General features: G+C 42.7%; 2 protein-coding genes across 2 annotated transcripts in view; one reads left to right on the forward strand and one right to left on the reverse strand.

Annotated features, from left to right (window-relative positions):
* The window catches only part of cdc123 (cell division cycle 123 homolog), a 17272-nt gene extending 14212 nt beyond the window's left edge, over window positions 1-3060 (reverse strand). Inside the window, exons 1-2 of the mRNA XM_083650905.1 lie at window positions 2967-3060; window positions 2620-2691 (exon numbers count right to left, since the gene is read on the reverse strand). Of these exons, the coding sequence (XP_083507031.1) occupies window positions 2620-2691; window positions 2967-3040 (146 nt within the window). The 5' untranslated portion in view covers window positions 3041-3060. The remainder of the gene's footprint in view (window positions 1-2619; window positions 2692-2966) is intronic.
* A 539-nt stretch (window positions 3061-3599) lies between these two features.
* On the forward strand, window positions 3600-17646 carry nudt5 (nudix (nucleoside diphosphate linked moiety X)-type motif 5). The gene is made up of 9 exons (XM_083657658.1): window positions 3600-3675; window positions 4471-4524; window positions 6556-6623; window positions 8178-8230; window positions 9025-9132; window positions 12441-12536; window positions 13646-13747; window positions 13995-14048; window positions 14919-17646. The coding sequence occupies exons 2-9, from the start codon at window positions 4477-4479 to the stop codon at window positions 15026-15028; spliced, it is 639 nt and encodes a 212-aa protein (XP_083513784.1). The 5' UTR covers window positions 3600-3675; window positions 4471-4476; the 3' UTR covers window positions 15029-17646.
* Window positions 17647-17801: the final 155 nt, after the last annotated feature.

A 17801-nucleotide genomic window follows, 5' to 3' on the forward strand; every position in this document is an offset into this window, starting at 1 on the left:
TCCCACCATCAAAAGCAGGGGCTTAATACTCCTATAAGTGCCCCTGACCAAGGCAATGGCAAAAGAACTGGAGTTGGTGCCGGGCGCTGCACTGTGGCTGCCCACTGCTCCTAGTTCTAGGAAGGTTCCTAGTAGAGGATGGATGCAGAGGATGAATTTCCCCATGGGGATAAATAAAGGATAACTTAAACTTAAAGCATTACTCAATATTAATATTAAGGTTAATGTTACAATAAGAGTTTTATTTTGAAAGCCCTTAAGTGGAAGACCTACTTTTAGGGATGTCGACGGTTAACCGCCGACAACGTCATTGGTCGGTTAAGCATGTCGGTCAAACGGTTAATTTGCATATTAAATTGGCATACAAGGTGTTGCCAATATGGTGTTTTTTTTCCCTCCTTCGCGGTAAGCAACAATGTTAACTTAGCCTAAGTAGTTACTGTAGCAGCATTATATAGGAATTAAAAGCTCCTGCCACTGCCAGAACAACATTCATTTAGAGAAAGGCTTTTCCAAATGGAAAAGCAGTGTGCACTGTCCGCCTCTCCCCCCGCGTGCGAGATGTGCTCTGTGATAAACTCAGCTCCACACATGCGCCACACCCCCGCCTCCTCTCTGCTTTGACCAGACGGGAGAAGACGCCCTGCCCTGTGCAGACTACAGCGAGCCAGTCAGTCATGCTCCTTCTGTGTTCCAGCCGCGCTGTCATGAGACCATGAGGTTACTTTCAATGACGCGTTTCAAAACAAGCTGCGTCTTCCACATCGATTCACTGAGGAATCCACACTTTTACCGTAAATTGAGTTCTCTCCGGGTCTGTCTGTCTCTCAGGTGTAATAATCCCACAACGATTACAGCAAGAGTGAGAATGCTCTTCTAAACACATCGGCTATTAATATATAATTATTTATCTGCATCTCATATTAGATCGGTAAAAAGTTTGCACAGCCTGCCTCATTTGTTCATCCTCCCGAGTCCCGCAATGCTGACAGCTGTCAGCGTGCGGACTTGCTGCACTCGTCGTCATGTCGTGCAGCCGGACACACAGAGAACATAATAGCCACCTACAGCCCTCGTCGCAGATAAAGAGAGAGAGGGAGAAGCGTGGAGAGAGAAGCAAACTATTTTTTTGCAGATCTCAAAAGCAGGTAAACCACTGTTGAATTAGTGAGAATGTCAGAAGGAGAGAGCAATAAGCGCTTCGTCAGTGCGCCCTGCAGCGTGAAGGCTTGGGGCGGTGTCTTGATGTGCTATTCAAAGTGGAAATTCGTTCAATTAGCGACACGTTTCGTTCTGAGCTTTTAAAATTAGTTTCTGCTGGTTTTATTAAGACTATTTACGACACATGTAGTAAGATAATTCATTTAAGAATTGTGAGCGTGAGTATGGGTTTTTTCCCTCCGTATTTCCCCCTTCTGCAAATGCGTGCAGCTCCTATCATAGCCTATCCGAGGAATGTTTTTGTTTAGATGGCTGGAGGATTTAACTTGTCTTCTCGTTTTGTTAATGTGTTTTTTTCTGCTTGTAGATGTAAAAATAAACGCTTTCTACTGAAAAAAAATCAAGCATTTGGTAGGCCTAATGGTTTAATGGGGCACAGACAGTAAAATAGCGCATTTTAATCTTCTCGGTTAACCGACAGTTGTCGGCTAATGAGTGTCGGTTGTCGGTCAAGAAAAATTATGATTTTCGACATCCCTACTTTTAACTCAGCAGGATGTTGAAGGGCTAATTCATGCTTTTGTAACAAGCAGGCTTGACTACTGCTTGACTATACTAGTCTCACGTAGTCAGACCCACCGTCGACGTCATCAAGCTTCCAGCGACGGAGGGTCTGAATCACAAGTCTTACTCTGACGGAAGTCGGCAACCCGGCAGATTCCCGGAACGGAATCTGGGGGACGGAAGTTACGTTATACACACCGCGTCATATAGCGTGCCTCCCATATTACAGTCCGGCAAACACGTTTGGGAACACCGTGAAGAGAGAAGTGATAAAAGGAGCGACCAAAAAGTAGTGATAGGCTCTCTTGCAGGAAGAATGAGTGGGCAAGATCATTGAATTGCTGCGTTACAGAAAGTGTGCCACGTCTGCAGCGTAGATGCTCTCAAGGACGTGTTTATTGCAGTTGTGCCGGAGTCGATTTAGCTGATACACACATTCCGAATGCACCGCCCACGAGGTCCCTGGTTGGTCAATTCATATGTCTGTCACGGATCTTTTTCTGTCACAGATCTTCTTCTTTTTTTGCTTGGGGGGCGGGCGTTAACCACTTTTGAGAGTATGCTCCAGACGTAGATATAATCTACGGCCGGCACTGTGAGACTATGACTATACTAATGTTAGAAGGACAAATGGAGAAATATATTATGGCCAGAATGCAGGACAGTAACTTCAATTTAACGCTAAAACCTGAATAACGCTGGTTATCTCTTCCCATTTTTTTTCCACTGGGCTTACTTGCACCAAGTCTGTGGCCAAATCCTGGCGCTTGAGTGCTGCATAGTCCGTGTTCTGCCCCCAAGGCGAGTGGGATCCATAATAACGTGTTTGTGTGTGTCTTTGGTTATTAGCAATTAGCAATTTGCACTTTGTGTGTGTGTGTGTGTGTGTCTAACCTTCCAGAGACTACCAGTGTTCCATCATCCAGTAGATAGTCTATTACATTCTGAGGCAGTGGGAGAATCAGACTGGAAGACAGATTAAGAAGAAAAAGTAAAATAAATCAACAATAACAGACGACAACAGAGAGATGGACTGACTGTAATCAACAATCTTATGCCAGACATGATTATTACTACTGTTATAATTGCTGCTGCTAAACAAGATGTCACACCGAGAATTCCCCAGAAGAAGCTGCTCCTTGTTTCTGTCCTGCTAGCTAACGTTATTAGCGGCAGCTAGCTAGCATAACTTCAACGACAACAATATTTCCCAGAGTTTGTGTATGAAGCAACTGTGTTACCTTTTAATCGTATGTTTCTTGAATATCGGATACCAGACCGAAAACTGACAATTGACAACCTGCTCCTTCTTCATGCTGCAATTCCTGTATCGGAAGTGTGTCCATCGGTAAATACCCCCCCCCCCCCCCCCCCCCGTTCGTGTAGCTATTTTGGTTCCGCATCGTCGTCCTGCGCTTCCAGCGGACGCATGTTAAGAAGCAACCTTATGCTATGTTTTATGTTATGTTTTAATGTTATGTATTACATTAAACATTATTCAGTCGTAAAGAGAGTACCTGCATGGAGTACATATGGATTGCTGCAATACATGGTTAGTTGTTTTTCTCTCGCAGGGGGACATCTTTCTGAGGTGCACGTGTAGGCGTGGTCACTGCTTATACTCGAAGATCGCCTATTGAAAAGAAATATCACTCAAATGCATAAACGTAAGATGTTAAAAACTACACCCTTTTTGTACCCCTTTTCGGCTTTGTAATCCCTGATGTTGTATGTTTGTTGTTATTCTTTGTTACTGTTACTTCATTTTTATCCTGCTAGCCGGGCGCTTCTCGCTCATACTGAGCATGAGCGAGAAGCGCGCGGCTAGCAGGGTAACTTTTCTACCAACCCTGAAAGCACTGACGCTTGCGGTACCCGGACGTGGCTGCGGAGTGAAACCTCAAGTTTTTCACCCTCTCTGCTGCTGCTAATAGACAGTTGGACTTTCACGTGAGTTAAATTTTCCATTTAACTTATTATTTTAAGTTTGAAATAAACCCAGATTCGACTTGATGCCAGTCTAATTCATATTGCACCGTACTCCATCTTTAGAGAATAAGGGGGGGGAATGGAGTAAATCTGTGAGTGAGTTTGATGGGGGTAAGTTGCATTGATTTCCCCGGGCCGGGGTAGCTAATAATGTTAGCAACTGACCAGAAACGTTATTTATTATTATTACTAACCAGGTTAATTCGAAATGGTGGGTATATCTTTGTAGCTCGTATTGAATTGTGTTGTACGTTGTTAACGAGGTCTAAACTCGACTCAAGGTTCCAACACATTTTCATGGATCCAATTTCAAAACGTAATTAATTCCTTTACTTTTCAAGGATCTATAATAACATTATTTCCATGTAATGTGAGGCAGTGACTCCAAATCAATACTAGAAATGATTACTACACTGGACAAATAGGACACACCTCTACCTCTTTATTATTGGATGTTATTGTGCTTCTTGTATTTTGTATTAATATATTTATGGAAAAGTCATGTTTTATTTCAATAGCTTCCATCTAATGTGATGCAGTGACTCTAAAGCACTAACATGCAGTATAGGTGTCTCCTATTTGTCCAGTGTAGTAATTCTTTCTGGTCGGTTATTGATTCAGAGTCACCTCACATTACATGGACATTCTAATATGGGTCCTTGAAATGTCATGGAAAAGTTTTTAAATTGTATCAATGCAAATGTGTGGGAACCCTGTTTACCCCGCCCCCCTCCCATAATCTCTTCTTCTTTTTAGAAGAAAATGAGCAGCACGAAGTCGACCACCATCCCTCACATTGTGAAAGAAGAGGTAAAACAGATTTTTCTGTAAAGTCTGTTTCTGAATAAACAACCATGTCACCTGTGTTAGGTTATGCTGCCTTCAGGTGCTCCTTATAAACTCAGACTCCTAACGAAAGGGCAGCTAGATTGGTGTACAAAAATCTGAGAGGTCTATTCACCTTATGTAGAAGAGACAGTCTGGCTTGAGAGACGAACAGGAAGTGTAAACACAATCGGAAGTTCTGATTGTGTTTACACTTCCTGTGACTCACAAACCTAGTCTGACTCATAATGTGAGTCAAACTACGTTTGACCAGGTGAGTCAGACTAGTTTGAGCAGGTAAAACAGTCGGCGTTTTGAGCAGGAAGTCGTGACACAATGGGTCGAGTGGGCGGGGCTACATAAGGTGGATAATGGAAAAAAATAAGTTGAATTTCACTTACCCAAACAGATGAACATACTTCTTCACTTGTCTACTCTCACCACATTGGCATGTGCTACATCTGCTTGCACAAATACACTTTAAAGACAAGTTTCCCCCAAAATCATCCTTGTAACAAAATCAAATATGGCCGACAGATGCCTCGATTAATTTGCTGGTACTGTGCTTCTGAGCCGGATTATGGTCATTGAAATGAGAAATTTAAGAAGCATAGTAGGCGAAGTGGCACCACTCATTAGCACGGCACCAGTGAAGAAGTCGAGGCGCCAGTCAGCCATCTTTGATTTTGTGACTAATGCTGCCTTCATGTGGACTCGTGTTTACCGTGAATACGAGACCGGAAGTTGTGTACACGACACGCTTGGCATTCAAGTGGTCACGTCGTGAACATGCGCAGTTGACTAGAAGCCACCGAGGCTAACAATGTAGCTACCACTAGCTAGCGAGTGGCTAGCTACGTTAATGCAGGAAATGCGAAAGGCATAATGACAGAGGAAACAAGATGAGATTGTTGAGAATATCAATATCATGTTCCTCAGACATATTAGAAAATGACTATGAAAAGCTCTATACAGCTAAATGTCAATATATTTACTTTCCATCAACGTCCATGGCGTCCGTCATTTTGTGAAAACATCACAGACACGTCATAACTCGTGAGCTTCGAAGCTTTCGGAAAAATTCCACATACCAAGTCGTGAATACCACATGAAGTGGATTTATGTCGTATTCACGGTAAACACAAGCCCACATGAAGGCAGCATAAGGATCCTGGATCAGGCTTTCCTTCCTCCCAGCAGGCCTTAGTATCATGTAGTAGACTTTACATTCAAAGTTTAAATAAAGTATTTTGTTTCCCCCGAAAATGCTGCTTTCTATGTTGCTTCACACAGCCCCTTCAGAATAAAAGTCCCTAGTCGCCAGTATACCAACAGATTATGAAAACTTTGATTATTACAAGTAAAATACACCTTTTCTGTCCTTCAGAACTCGGTTCTTAAACCGCAAAGTATCCTGTGCAGTGTGCCCTTCTGTACGATTTTCAGTTTTGTGTCCGATATTGAAAAAGCATCTGATAAAAGATAAACAGCAGTAGAAGAGCTGTTCATTTATGGTCTGAGGTGGGAAGTCGAAATTGGGAAACGTGTGACGTGTCATCTCCGACCTACGTTCATTCGAGATACAAGTCCGAAAAATATGGATGGTAATAGCATCAGCTATTAGACAGCTAACAGCTAACAACATTAACGTTTAATTGTATGGGTTTAACCAACTACTGTATTGGTAAGATGATCTGGTCTGAAAGCATAGTAAGTAGAATTTTTTTGTGTGGGGTAAAAATGTGTTTAAAATTCATACATTCTTATTTTTCTTACCGTATACGATGCGAGTGGCCATGTTGAAATGACGTCAAATGACGAACTGAGAGCATATCGGGGTTGAGAAGTAATACCCAAGTTTTCAACTAAGAACTCAGAGTTGACGCGTCGTTTTATTTGATTTTCCTAGTGGGATGTGAGAATTTCCGACCTCAGATTTATAATCAAACGCAGCATTAATACACAAAGTCTTGGAAACCGCTTTGTTGCTCTTCTGAGGTTCTCTCTTTGTACCAGGTGATGGCAGCAGGCAAATGGCTGAAGCTGGAGGAAACCACATATGTCGACCCTGCTGGAAACACCAGGTACTGTGTCCGTCACAGGGGGGTGCGAGTCCCTGCTCATGATCGGGCGTGCTGCGCATGAATCACGTACGCACATAGCACGTCTAGTCCTACTACATGCGAGCAATTTATCAATTGCGCTTTGACGGTGGCAACCAAAGACAAGTAGTTATCTGAAATAATGGATTACCATCGCAGCAAAACTGGCATCTTTTTAGTTCTTGATCTACATTGTAGATTGTAGATTGTACAAGACAGATCTCACCATCAATACATCCCTCTCTCTTCTCTTTTACGTTGAGGCGGACATGCGGTGCGCTTGCGGTGTAAATAGTTGTGATGTTTTGATCAGTGCGTCATGGTCACGGTCGAAAAAAGAATGCAGCATCATCATCATGCACATAGTCTCCCAGCCGCAGCTGCAGCCTGCAGAGCGGTCGCTGGTTCTCACCTCGGAAAGAAGCAGAGAGATGGAGGTGGTGAGAGAGGGAGAGAGACTCGCTCCGTTGGGGTGGAGCAGATCTCGGAGGTGGAGTCCCCGTGCGTAATACAATCCATGCAGGCCGGCCAGGCGCGAGGCCCTGTGCGGTCACACTCTTCGCACAGCCCTTGCAACGGCTCTGACTGTACTATTACACTATTACTAATTTATTACTATAGAGTACCGCAGGGATTACGTATTTTTGCAGTCGGAAGGCGGAAGCCCCGGACTTCCTGGATCTTACGGGGAAAAGTCAATGGGGTTTTAGAATGGGGATTTGGTTCAGCGGGATAATCTTCACAAACATGAATCACTTTTATGACTTTTGAAACGTAAATGTGTTTTTTTAACGCGATTTTTAGAAAACTTCAAAAGGCATAAAAGTGATTCACGTTCGTGAAGATTATTATCCTGCTGAACCAAGTGAATCCATCTATCTATCTATATAATATATAAAAGGGAGCAGGACTCTGTTTGTCTGTCCCACTGATGACATCATCAGTGATGTCATAAATTCACTCTCTCTCTCTCTCACACACACACACACACACACACACACACACACACAAGAGACAGAGAGACACACACACACACACACACAGTCCCAGTGATGATGTCATCAGTGACGTCATAAATTGTGACATCATGAGTGATGTCAGAGGCATTGTGACATCATCAGTGATGTCATAAAAGCAGTTGTGACATCATCAGTGATGTCATAAGAGTCCCACTGATGATGTCATCAATGATGTCATTAGAGCAAAATAAAGTCCCAGGGGCAGACACTGAAAGAAGCGGGAGTCTGGCTTCAGACCCCTGTCTTCAGCCATCGACAGCTGTATGTTGCCAGCTCCAGGACAGGTGATCCAGCATCCCTGAAGTATGCCATCAAGGAGCAGCCAGGGCGAGGCCGCATAGTGGCCGAGCCCGCACAGCGAGCGAGCCTAGGAATTGAGTCTAGTATTCTAAAACCCCATTGACTTTTCCCCGTAAGATCCAGGAAGTCTGGGACTTCCACCTTCCGCCTACCAAAATACATCATCCCTGCGGTACTCTATTAGTGAAATGACTTTGAAAGCGTCTTCCTTCACCAGAACCTGGGAGAGTGTGAAAAGGACGACGAGACCAACCAGCACAGAGATAGACGGTGAGTGTCTGCACACTGGATTTGAACACATTTGTTTCAGCACATTTATTCACATATGTGTCACTGTTATGGGCTGTCTGGTAGCTCTTAACCTTTGCCGCACAGGAAGTGATGCTTTTTACCATTCCGCTTTGTTAGTTTTGGAATAAACGGAAGAAGAAGAACTGGGATGAGCAGTGATAGCCAATGTCAGTCGCTGACCTATCTGAGTTGCGCATGCGCGCTGTTGTTGCCCAACCTGTAGATGTGAGCTGCGCCTGTGCGAGCATAAACAGTTTACGAACACCCCCCCCCCCCAAAAAAAACCCCCCAAAAAAACCAAACAAACATGTTTTTTGTTTGTGCCTGTTTTTGTCTGAGTGAAATGTTATTATGGTCTCCCCTGATTCTAAATATAGCTGAATCACTTGGTTTGACCAAGTAAAACTATTTTTATAAGGATTTACCGAAACATCTATGGACAAACTTATGGCGGGTGGAATCCCTTAGGACGCGTGCTGAACCCGGAGGGTGTGACTTTGGCGCTCTATATGGCTCCAAATGTGTAATTTCTGTCTTCTGGCTCCAAAAAAACCAAGATGGCAGAGGCAGAAATGCCCAAACCAGAGGCTTCAAAACGGGAGTCCACAAAAACATTGTGTGACATCACACTCACTACGTCCATCTCTTTTACCGTCTAAATGGGCTGAACAGACAAAGAAAAGAGAAACTCAAACGCTGCATCAACAGGAAAATCCCACACTGTTTGATTGACAGCAAAGATGTCTAAGGCAGAATTCCCTGTGTGCTTTCAGGAGTGGGGATCATCGCCCTGCTGAAGCGAACTCTGCACAAAGACTGTGTTGTGATGGTGAAGCAGTTCCGTCCTCCGATGGGAAGTTTCACTCTGGAGTTTCCTGCAGGTGGCTCTCCTTTCCAAACTCCACATTTATGTTTCTATTCATATGAGCAACACTTACAAACACTTTCACACCTTCCCCTTTAATACATGTAGCCCTTCCCCGTGTTGTTTGAATCTACCTTGAAAGCCTTTGAAGTAGATCTGGGCGAGATGGACAAAATCAAATATCACTATATTTTTGACCAAATACCTCGATATCAATATTGTGACAATATTGTAGGGATGACTATTGGTGCTTTCCCAAAATATTGACACAATGAGATGTTTGATCAATAATCTTCAGTCATGTGGATGTAATGACTAAGTGGGGAAATAATAGAACAGCTAGAACAGTCTGGTAAATTCAGAAAATGACATCACTTTACTTTAATGCCAGGAAAAGACAACACTTATGCCATATCACGATATTACGATCAAATCTAAGACGATCTAGTCGACGATCTAGTCTCATCACGATATCGATATACATGAGATAGTAGTTCAAGTAGGATCCTTGCAAATGTCAAAAAACAGGAGTAGACTACATGCACAAGATCTTTTAAGCACTTTTAAGTGCTTAAAAGAGGTAGTGGTGCAGCCCTGCGTTTATGTGTCTTGGCGGCTGGAATGTCTACCGCTGCAGTGGCAAATCCGTTTGATAGGTTTGATACAGCTTTCTCTGTTGGTGAAGCAGGCTTTGGTTGGACTGCCGTGTTTGAGATTTTTGTCAATCATTTGTGCTGTTATGTTACTTAAACAAGTTACTTAAAGGAGGACTTACCCCCTAGATATGTATTAGAACAGTGATTTGAAAATACCTATGGAAAAAACCAAGAAATGACATATACTCTTGTCTATACTGGACTCTTTGGCTCTGTTCAAGTCCAGATTTTTTTTCGGAAATCGACGCCATTACAGTTTGCCTACTGCCTCAAAAATAATTTATTTGAGAGGGGCCATATCTTTATAAATATCAACAACTAGCCAACGCTGGTGGCCTGTTTGGAAAGAGCTTTGCTCAAAATGGTTGAAAGTTATATCAATTTGGTAATTCAGTGGCGAACTAGAAATTTAATTATTTTTCTGCATGTATCTCTATGGAAACTACTCAAACTACGTTACGAGAGCAAAGTGACATGGGCTCGTTAACAGCAGCACACCCACAATAGGACAAACCTCTCGCTCTGGGGTAACACAATGCGAGATTTCTCCACGTAATTCCCTCGTCTAACTAGAGATAAACCGCGCAATGAAATCCGTTTTTAATTTGCGTTTTGGGGCTTTTCGTGATTCTTGTTGAAAGTTACAACACCTCTGATTTTTCCTCTCAGGGCGCAGGCAGAGCAGGGCAGAGACACACACACGCACGCACACGCAGAGCTCACACACACACAGACAGAGCCAGTCGCTCTGCTCTGCTGACTTCAAAGCCCCCGCCTCTCACTGCTGCTGTGTGCTGCTGCCGCGCGCCCCCGCGGGTGCATGAGAGAGCAGACTTTCCCGTTTGACTGGCCGAGAGAAAGTGCTTCCAAGTCGGACTGATAGCCGCGGAAATGTCAGACTGTGCTCTCTCTGCTCTGGCCGAGTCCGAGAGAGCCCAGCTGCTGCTGCGCGCGCGCCCGGAGCTTGGTGCTAGTGCATGAGGTTACAGTAGACTCTCTCCCGCCCGCTCCCGCCTGGCTGGGCTGGAGACAGTGCTTCCAACTCGGACTGATAATATAAACATCATCATTCGAGCTTATCCAGGTAAGATATTAATAAAGTAGTGACACATTCAGCGGGAAACTAACTATAATTAAGACATGTGCCAACTTTGACGACGTTTGGTTCAGTATTTTAAGAGCAAACTTCAATAGGAATAGGCTTGGAGTTCTGAGGAGCCAAAAGGGTACAGGGGGGGTAGGGGAGTAATTATCTTGAAATCCCATAGTCTTTGGGGACAACCTGACGTCAGGTTGTACCAAATCTCCCATTCATTTGAGAAAAAAAAAAAAAGCAGTGTTCGACCTTTAGAGGGCGCTTATGCCAGATATGCTGCTGAAAAATGATACAAATGGTCAAATGGCAACAGTTTGGTGTCAAATGTGGAAATTTTGACCAGAATTCTTCACACATCACCCCCAAAGTCATATATATTGGTTAAAAGCTGAAAAAAAGTGTTTTGGAGGTAAGTTCTCCTTTAAGCACTTTGCGCGGCTGGTAGCCCGTTTCTGTACATATGTACTGTATGTATGTACTGTATATATGTATGCTTTTTCTTCTTCTTTTCTTTCTTTTACTGTCTGAGCTTGTTGTTGTTTGTCTTATAAGGAAAAACTGAAAATAAAATATTGGAAACAAAACACAAGTGCAGGGTGCAGGAAAACTCGGAGAATCCAAGGCAACACTATTTAAAAAGCCATTATTGTGGCATGGCTGGGTTACAAAATTAAAAACAGGGACCTACACGTTTCAGCTCATGGGAGCTTTCATCAGGGTAGAGGTGTGTGTGTGTGTGTGTGTGTGTGTGTGTGTGTGTGTGTGTGTGTGTGTGTGTGTGTGTGTGTGTGTGTGTGTGTGTGTGTGTGTGTGTGTGTGTGTGTGTGTGTGTGTGTGTGTGTGTGTGTGTGTGTGTGTGTGTGTGTGTGTGTGTGTGTGTGCGCGCGCGCACGCGCACACATATATACTGTATATGTGTGTGTATATATAGCGTACGTCCCTGTTTTTAACTTTGTGACCAGCCACAATAAAGGCTTTTTATTTTTTTCTAAAACAGTGTTGCCTTGTATTTTTCAAGTTTTCCTGCAACCTACTACTGTTTATTTTTTTACATTTGCAAGGGTCCTGAACTCCTATCTTGTGCTTCTTTGCACCCTCACTAAAGAGCATCTGTTTTAGTGATTTGACCAAGGACCCACGCAGCGCTTCCTCATCCCTTCTCTTCACATATATATATATATATTTCCTAGCCCTACTTTGAAGGCAACAAATTAGATGGTCAAGTTTATTATTTTGATCATTGTCAGATCTGGAATTCAGTTGAGCGTCATTTCACTTAATTTGGCATTAACCAATAATTATCTTTACTCTCTCATACCTACAAAGACTTTTCTCATTTGAATGATTTGTGAAAATGAACCGATGGCCTTGAAAGTACTTGATTTACCGGTATTTATACTTTTTAAAGCACCCAAATTCATCAATACGAATCTCCCCTTCCTAGCATCAACACTCCACATCCTGAGGAAAACGATGTTAGACGGATGTTAGAGGTTTAGTTTTAAAATTAAGGATTTAACCAAAATGTCTGGAATCTTGACCAGTCTGAGCTCTCTGGTCTCTGTTGCTCAGGTCTGATTGATGAGGGGGAGAGCGCCGAGACGGCCGCACTGAGGGAGCTGAAGGAAGAGACCGGATACAAAGGAGAGGTGGTGGGAGTCACTCCAGGTATGACACACACGCGCACACACACACACACACACACACACACACACACACACACACACACACACACACACACACACACACACACCAACGATTGCATTAGCAATGTTTGTTAGGTGTATCTTATCTCCTGTGTGTGTTTGTGTGGTTCAGACTTCGATCTGACCCAGGTCCCACTGTCCTCATTTTTATCTTACAAAACTGAAAATGAAATGTGAAAGAACTGAGTATGTAGATTATAGATATGAAAATAAATGGAAATATAGTGGCATTTGCAACATACTATAGCAGTCCAAAAAGGTTCATTTCGTCTAACTTAAATTTAACAGTCATTAAATGATTCAGACTTAGTAGGTTTGTTTGTCGTACATGACATGTCTCTACTGCTGACTTCCTGCAGTCTTCCTCAGAGACATCATGTCACTGTGACATGTCAGGTACAACAAACAAAACTACTAGGTCTGATATATGAATCATTTAAATAGTGTATAACGAACGAGAACATTTGAGAATATGAAAAAATATGGGAATTTGATGTGGCAATAGATTATTTCCTGTCAGCTATTGTATTAGCACATACAGTACGGCAACAGGAAATAAAAACGGTGTATATTGTCCATCTAGAAGGCATTCTGTCAAGTTAACACAAAGCTACTGAACAACATCAACTTAAGATTTGGAGTTAAGTCTATATGTCTGTTACTTTCATAGTTATGGTTAAAACTAATTGTCTTAGTTATGGCAGAAGTCCCAGATCAGGAACGGCTGTAAAATCGAATCAGGTGTTTCTGGGCCCAAAGCCGATCTGTTCACGTCATGGAAATCTGTTCAGAACGTGCTGTGAAATCCTGCTGACAGACAGACAAACCGACCAGAAGAAGTAACTAAAATGGCAGTATATGATTACCGGTATGATGATTATTTGTCCAGCCCTAGAAAAATATGAATAAAGTTTCTTCATTTCTGTTTTTTTTAATCAATGTTCACACTGGTCATGGAATCCCTGAAATATACTGGAATTGTTTGATGTTTTTAGATTATTTTTTACCTCACATTATTGAGGTAAAGATTATTTTTTTGCCCCAGTCTGATTGTTGTTGTTGTTGCCGTAGTAACGTGTCTGGACCCCGGTCTGTCAAACTGCACCACTCGGATCGTTCTGGTCAACATCAATGGAGACGATGACGAGAACATCAACCCAACACAACAGCTGGGTGAGGAGACAAGCAGGACTCACTCACCTGTTTACTCACTACCTGTTCACTCACTCACCTGTTCACTGACTCACCTGTTCATTAACTCATTTACTCATGTTGATTCTCTCTCTCTCCCCCTCCCTCTCTCTCTCTTCCCCCAGGTGAAGGAGGTGAGTTTTCTTCAGTTTTGTCTCTCACTGGTTCAGAAATGATCTCTCCTCGTGCAAAACATCACACAGCCTTTCTCCTCTTCCTCTCCTCCCAGAATTTGTTGAAGTTGTTCTGTTGCCTTTTGATGAATTCCAGACGAAGATAGACGGTGAGGATTTCACCTTTTAATGTTATGATCCTGTTTTTGTGCTTATAAGGATTTCTAATATTGGCACCATTCAATCTGTCACATTCTACTGCTTAACAATAAAAACACAATGTGGTGGGAGGGTTTATTATATTTTAAAGCAGAACAATAGTTAATCATATGCGTAACATATTCAATTCAATATTATTCAATTATATTCAATTTAAATGAGTAGTTCTAGAGTAAAATATGCATTCTACTGTAAGATGTTTTATTGTATTGAATTTTATTTCTTTAAACAAGCTCATGATTCCAGTCAAGAATAATGTAATCATACTCTGCTTTGGAACAATGGCTATCTTTTTCAGTTGTGGACCTGGCTGTCGTGGAGATGTCGGTGGCCTGTATGCACGGCGCTAAACTAGAAAATATTACGTCCTGCAATTCATTTATTGAAGCCGTGCGTGGGGGCCATGGGCATCTCTATCATAGCTAGGTTCTGGTTGGTCTTTTCTTTGCTATGGTGAGCCAATATATGTGTGGCTTGGTGGATGGGGGGGGGGGGGGGGGGTGCTGTGGGGGGGGGGGGGGGGGGGTTATGTTTCTGAGTGAATTTGTTTGTGGTTATGTATGGATGGATTTTGTGTTTTTTTGTAGTAGATGTTTGCGGTTATGTTTTTCTTTCTGTATGTTAAAATTCAAATCAACAAAAATTTGATAAAATAATACAAATTTAAGCCAATAGATTCGAGATGGACTGAAGAAAATGCAAACGTTAAAGACAAATTTGTCATAGGAACCAACGGACATCCGGCGTTCTGTAACGCCACGCGAAAAAGTGAGCCGTGATCAAGAAACACACTAACGCCCGTCTGTCTGTCTTCCCTGCAGAGCTGCTGAAGAAGGAGAAGATTGTGGTCGATGCTAAAGTTTACATCTTCGGCATGGGGATGGCCCAAGCCTTCTTCAAGCCCCAGGAGCTGCCTGTCCTCAAACAGTGAGAGAGTGAGAGATAGAGAGAGAGAGAGAGAGAGACACACAGACACAGAGAGAGTGACAGAGAGAGAGGAATAGTCTTTTCTGTTACATAGGGTTCCTACACAGTTCTGGAAGAGTCTGGAAAATGAATTTGGTCATCTTGGTTTTAACATTGGGGTTATTATGAAATTATAGAAGACAACACACCGGAGGGGATACCATTTAGGACAGATAGTTCCCATTTGGGAGACCGGATCTACTTTTATCTTTAAATATGAATATTAGTGTGAACCAAAGGCAGGATCTGTTTTCAGGATGTTTTTCTGGCTCATTCATCTGATTTTGGCGAGTAGATTATATTCTGGTTTTCATGAGCCGAATAACCCCCATGTTAAAACTAACTCCGGAAATCGTGCCATTTTTTGGGGAAAAAACATTGTTGTGCCGTCCTGAAGTACAAAAAAACAACACATTTACTGTCATTTTAGACCCCTGTCATCTCACGTTTTAATATTTGTTGCGGTGCTGAATAATCTCCATCTAGAGAGTGAATAGGGGCAAAATCATAGACTAAAAAAAATATGGACGTAGGGTGACCTATTCGTTTCTGGACTCCCGTTTTGTGATGTTCTTGGAGCCAGCAGTGACTATCTGGACGAGAAGAGACGCAGCGCGACCTGCTATTGATCTGTGATTGACGAGCTGCCCCGACCACTGGACAGATGACCTGTCAATCACGCCCCAAAACATAGTTTGCTTTATTGTCTATTTTACTCTAAATGGGTCCATAATTTACAAAATGAACATCATGCTGTATTGAAGAAGACTTCAGGCCGGGAAGTAGTCGGGTCATTTTCCCATTGCATTCTACACAATCGGACTTCTTTTTGCAGCCGTAGACTGTATAGACGGTTTTAATTTGACAACATAAACATTCTAAATGACCCCTAGCTTACACTGTTGCAGTGTTTGCCAGTACAGTAGCTGACAGGAAATAAGGTAGGTTTCAAACTGTTCCCTAGCAACACCATTGACCTATCGCTAAGCCCCACCCCCCGTGCTCACTCGGACAAACACAGGGCACGCTGACTAGAATAAATGGCAGCCGTCAGTTATATCCCAAGAGGATCTAAACAACTTTCTGAGGCCTGATATTGTCTAGAAGCCATCATAAAGTACTTCACTATGCCATGGAGGGCGATGTACAACATTTAAAGCTATCGATAAAAACAAATGCGATTAAGTGCATGGAAACGGCTTTAGCGAATCGTTAACCAACTCCATTAAAAAACATGCACTTTTAACGAAGGAAGACAGCGAGATAACCAGTGGGGATATCCAGACTGACATCCAGAATTTACATTTTATTAACCTCTCCATGGATTATTTATATGCAGAATTGAAGAGTGGCGCATGGAAATCTATTTCATGTAGGCCTACCTCTGTATAATCAAGACAGCAGACCACTTTTTCCATCATGTTGGAGGGTTTGACTGGTGTCTGGCGATGTTTTAATCACATCAATCAATGCGCCTCCACTTCAACCAACTCCATTACGCGCATAACGTAATGGATGGAAACTCGCATAATTCAGCATTTTCTTTTACCGACTTTCTGAATACCATGATGATTTCATGATACCTTTGGATCATGGAAGGCAAATGAGGGAGAAGACTCATCTCGCTGTCACCATGATTGCAGATTTAATGTCCAAAACAGCAGCAACATTGTGGATGTGAGTGGATCTACGTTTACTAGTTTCTTATTATCCATTGCCTCGCCTCCCAGGATACCTCGTAATGTTGCATTTACCCCCATGCACATCGTTTGACAATTTATTTCTACTTATAACTGTATGAAACACCATAAAACCAGAGGAGAATCCCGATTTCTTATGCTTCTCTGGAGCTCCAGGCTCAGGTTGTCTGAGTGTATTGGAGCTACACGCGCTGTGATTTGCTCGTCTGCGTTCGGGGCAGGACTTAGCGATAGGTCAATTCTGTGAAAACCGTCTATAAATGGGTGGGTTATATAAAAATCCACCTGTATAGAGACCATACCCGTTTTAGGTTGTTTTTTTTTGTACCAGGCTGTAAACGTGTTTATTTCGACTCCAAGTTGGGCATTTTAACATGGGGGTCTATGGGGAATGACCCGCTTTTGCCGCCAGTGGCCATTCGAGGAACTGCAACTGTTTTTGGCACTTTCACGTTGGCTTCATTTTTTCAGGATGGAGGTCGCCGCTTGGTTACCCGGCACACGTTACATCGGCGTTTAGCTGCAGACCGGAGGTTCATTTTAGATCAATCCAGTGTGGAGGAAATGCCATGCACCTTAAAGTCACATCTGCCTTGACAAGTGGGGAAAAGGTCGATTTCAGGTCCTTGTGAGGTATTCCAAGGATGAGAGGATCAAATTCCATATGATTTTTATGTAATAACTGTGATTGTGAAACATTCCTAATCAGTGCTAACATGCTGTTTTGCATTTAACGCCACTATAAAGCACAGGAGAGGTACTGTATTGAAAAAGACTAACCGATAAATAAATGGGAAATACTCCTTGCTGTGCGAGTAACTGGACACCGATACTGTACTGAACTAACAACTAGAAATAACTGAATTGAAGGAATAAACTTGATACTGATTGTGCTTTTATCTGCATCTATGCTTCTGTCTCTCACACCTCATGTCGACGAGTTTGACGGTTCCCAAGCTGGGGTCCCGGGCTGGGACCTGTCTTGAAGAACAGTTTAATTGCACTATTACTTTGCACTGATGAAGATAGTCCAATTAG

The sequence above is a fragment of the Poromitra crassiceps genome, assembly GCF_964638095.1.
Source record: "Poromitra crassiceps genome assembly, chromosome: 2".
Taxonomy (NCBI): Eukaryota; Metazoa; Chordata; class Actinopteri; order Beryciformes; family Melamphaidae; genus Poromitra; species Poromitra crassiceps.

Coding starts and splice junctions, on each gene's coding strand:
- nudt5 (XM_083657658.1), top strand. CDS start 4,477: ATGAGCAGCACGAAGTCGACCACCATCCCTCACATTGTGAAAGAAGAG. Junction 6,624..8,177: donor GACCCTGCTGGAAACACCAG/GTACTGTGTCCG, acceptor TTCCTTCACCAG/AACCTGGGAGAGTGTGAAAA. Junction 8,231..9,024: donor AACCAGCACAGAGATAGACG/GTGAGTGTCTGC, acceptor GTGTGCTTTCAG/GAGTGGGGATCATCGCCCTG.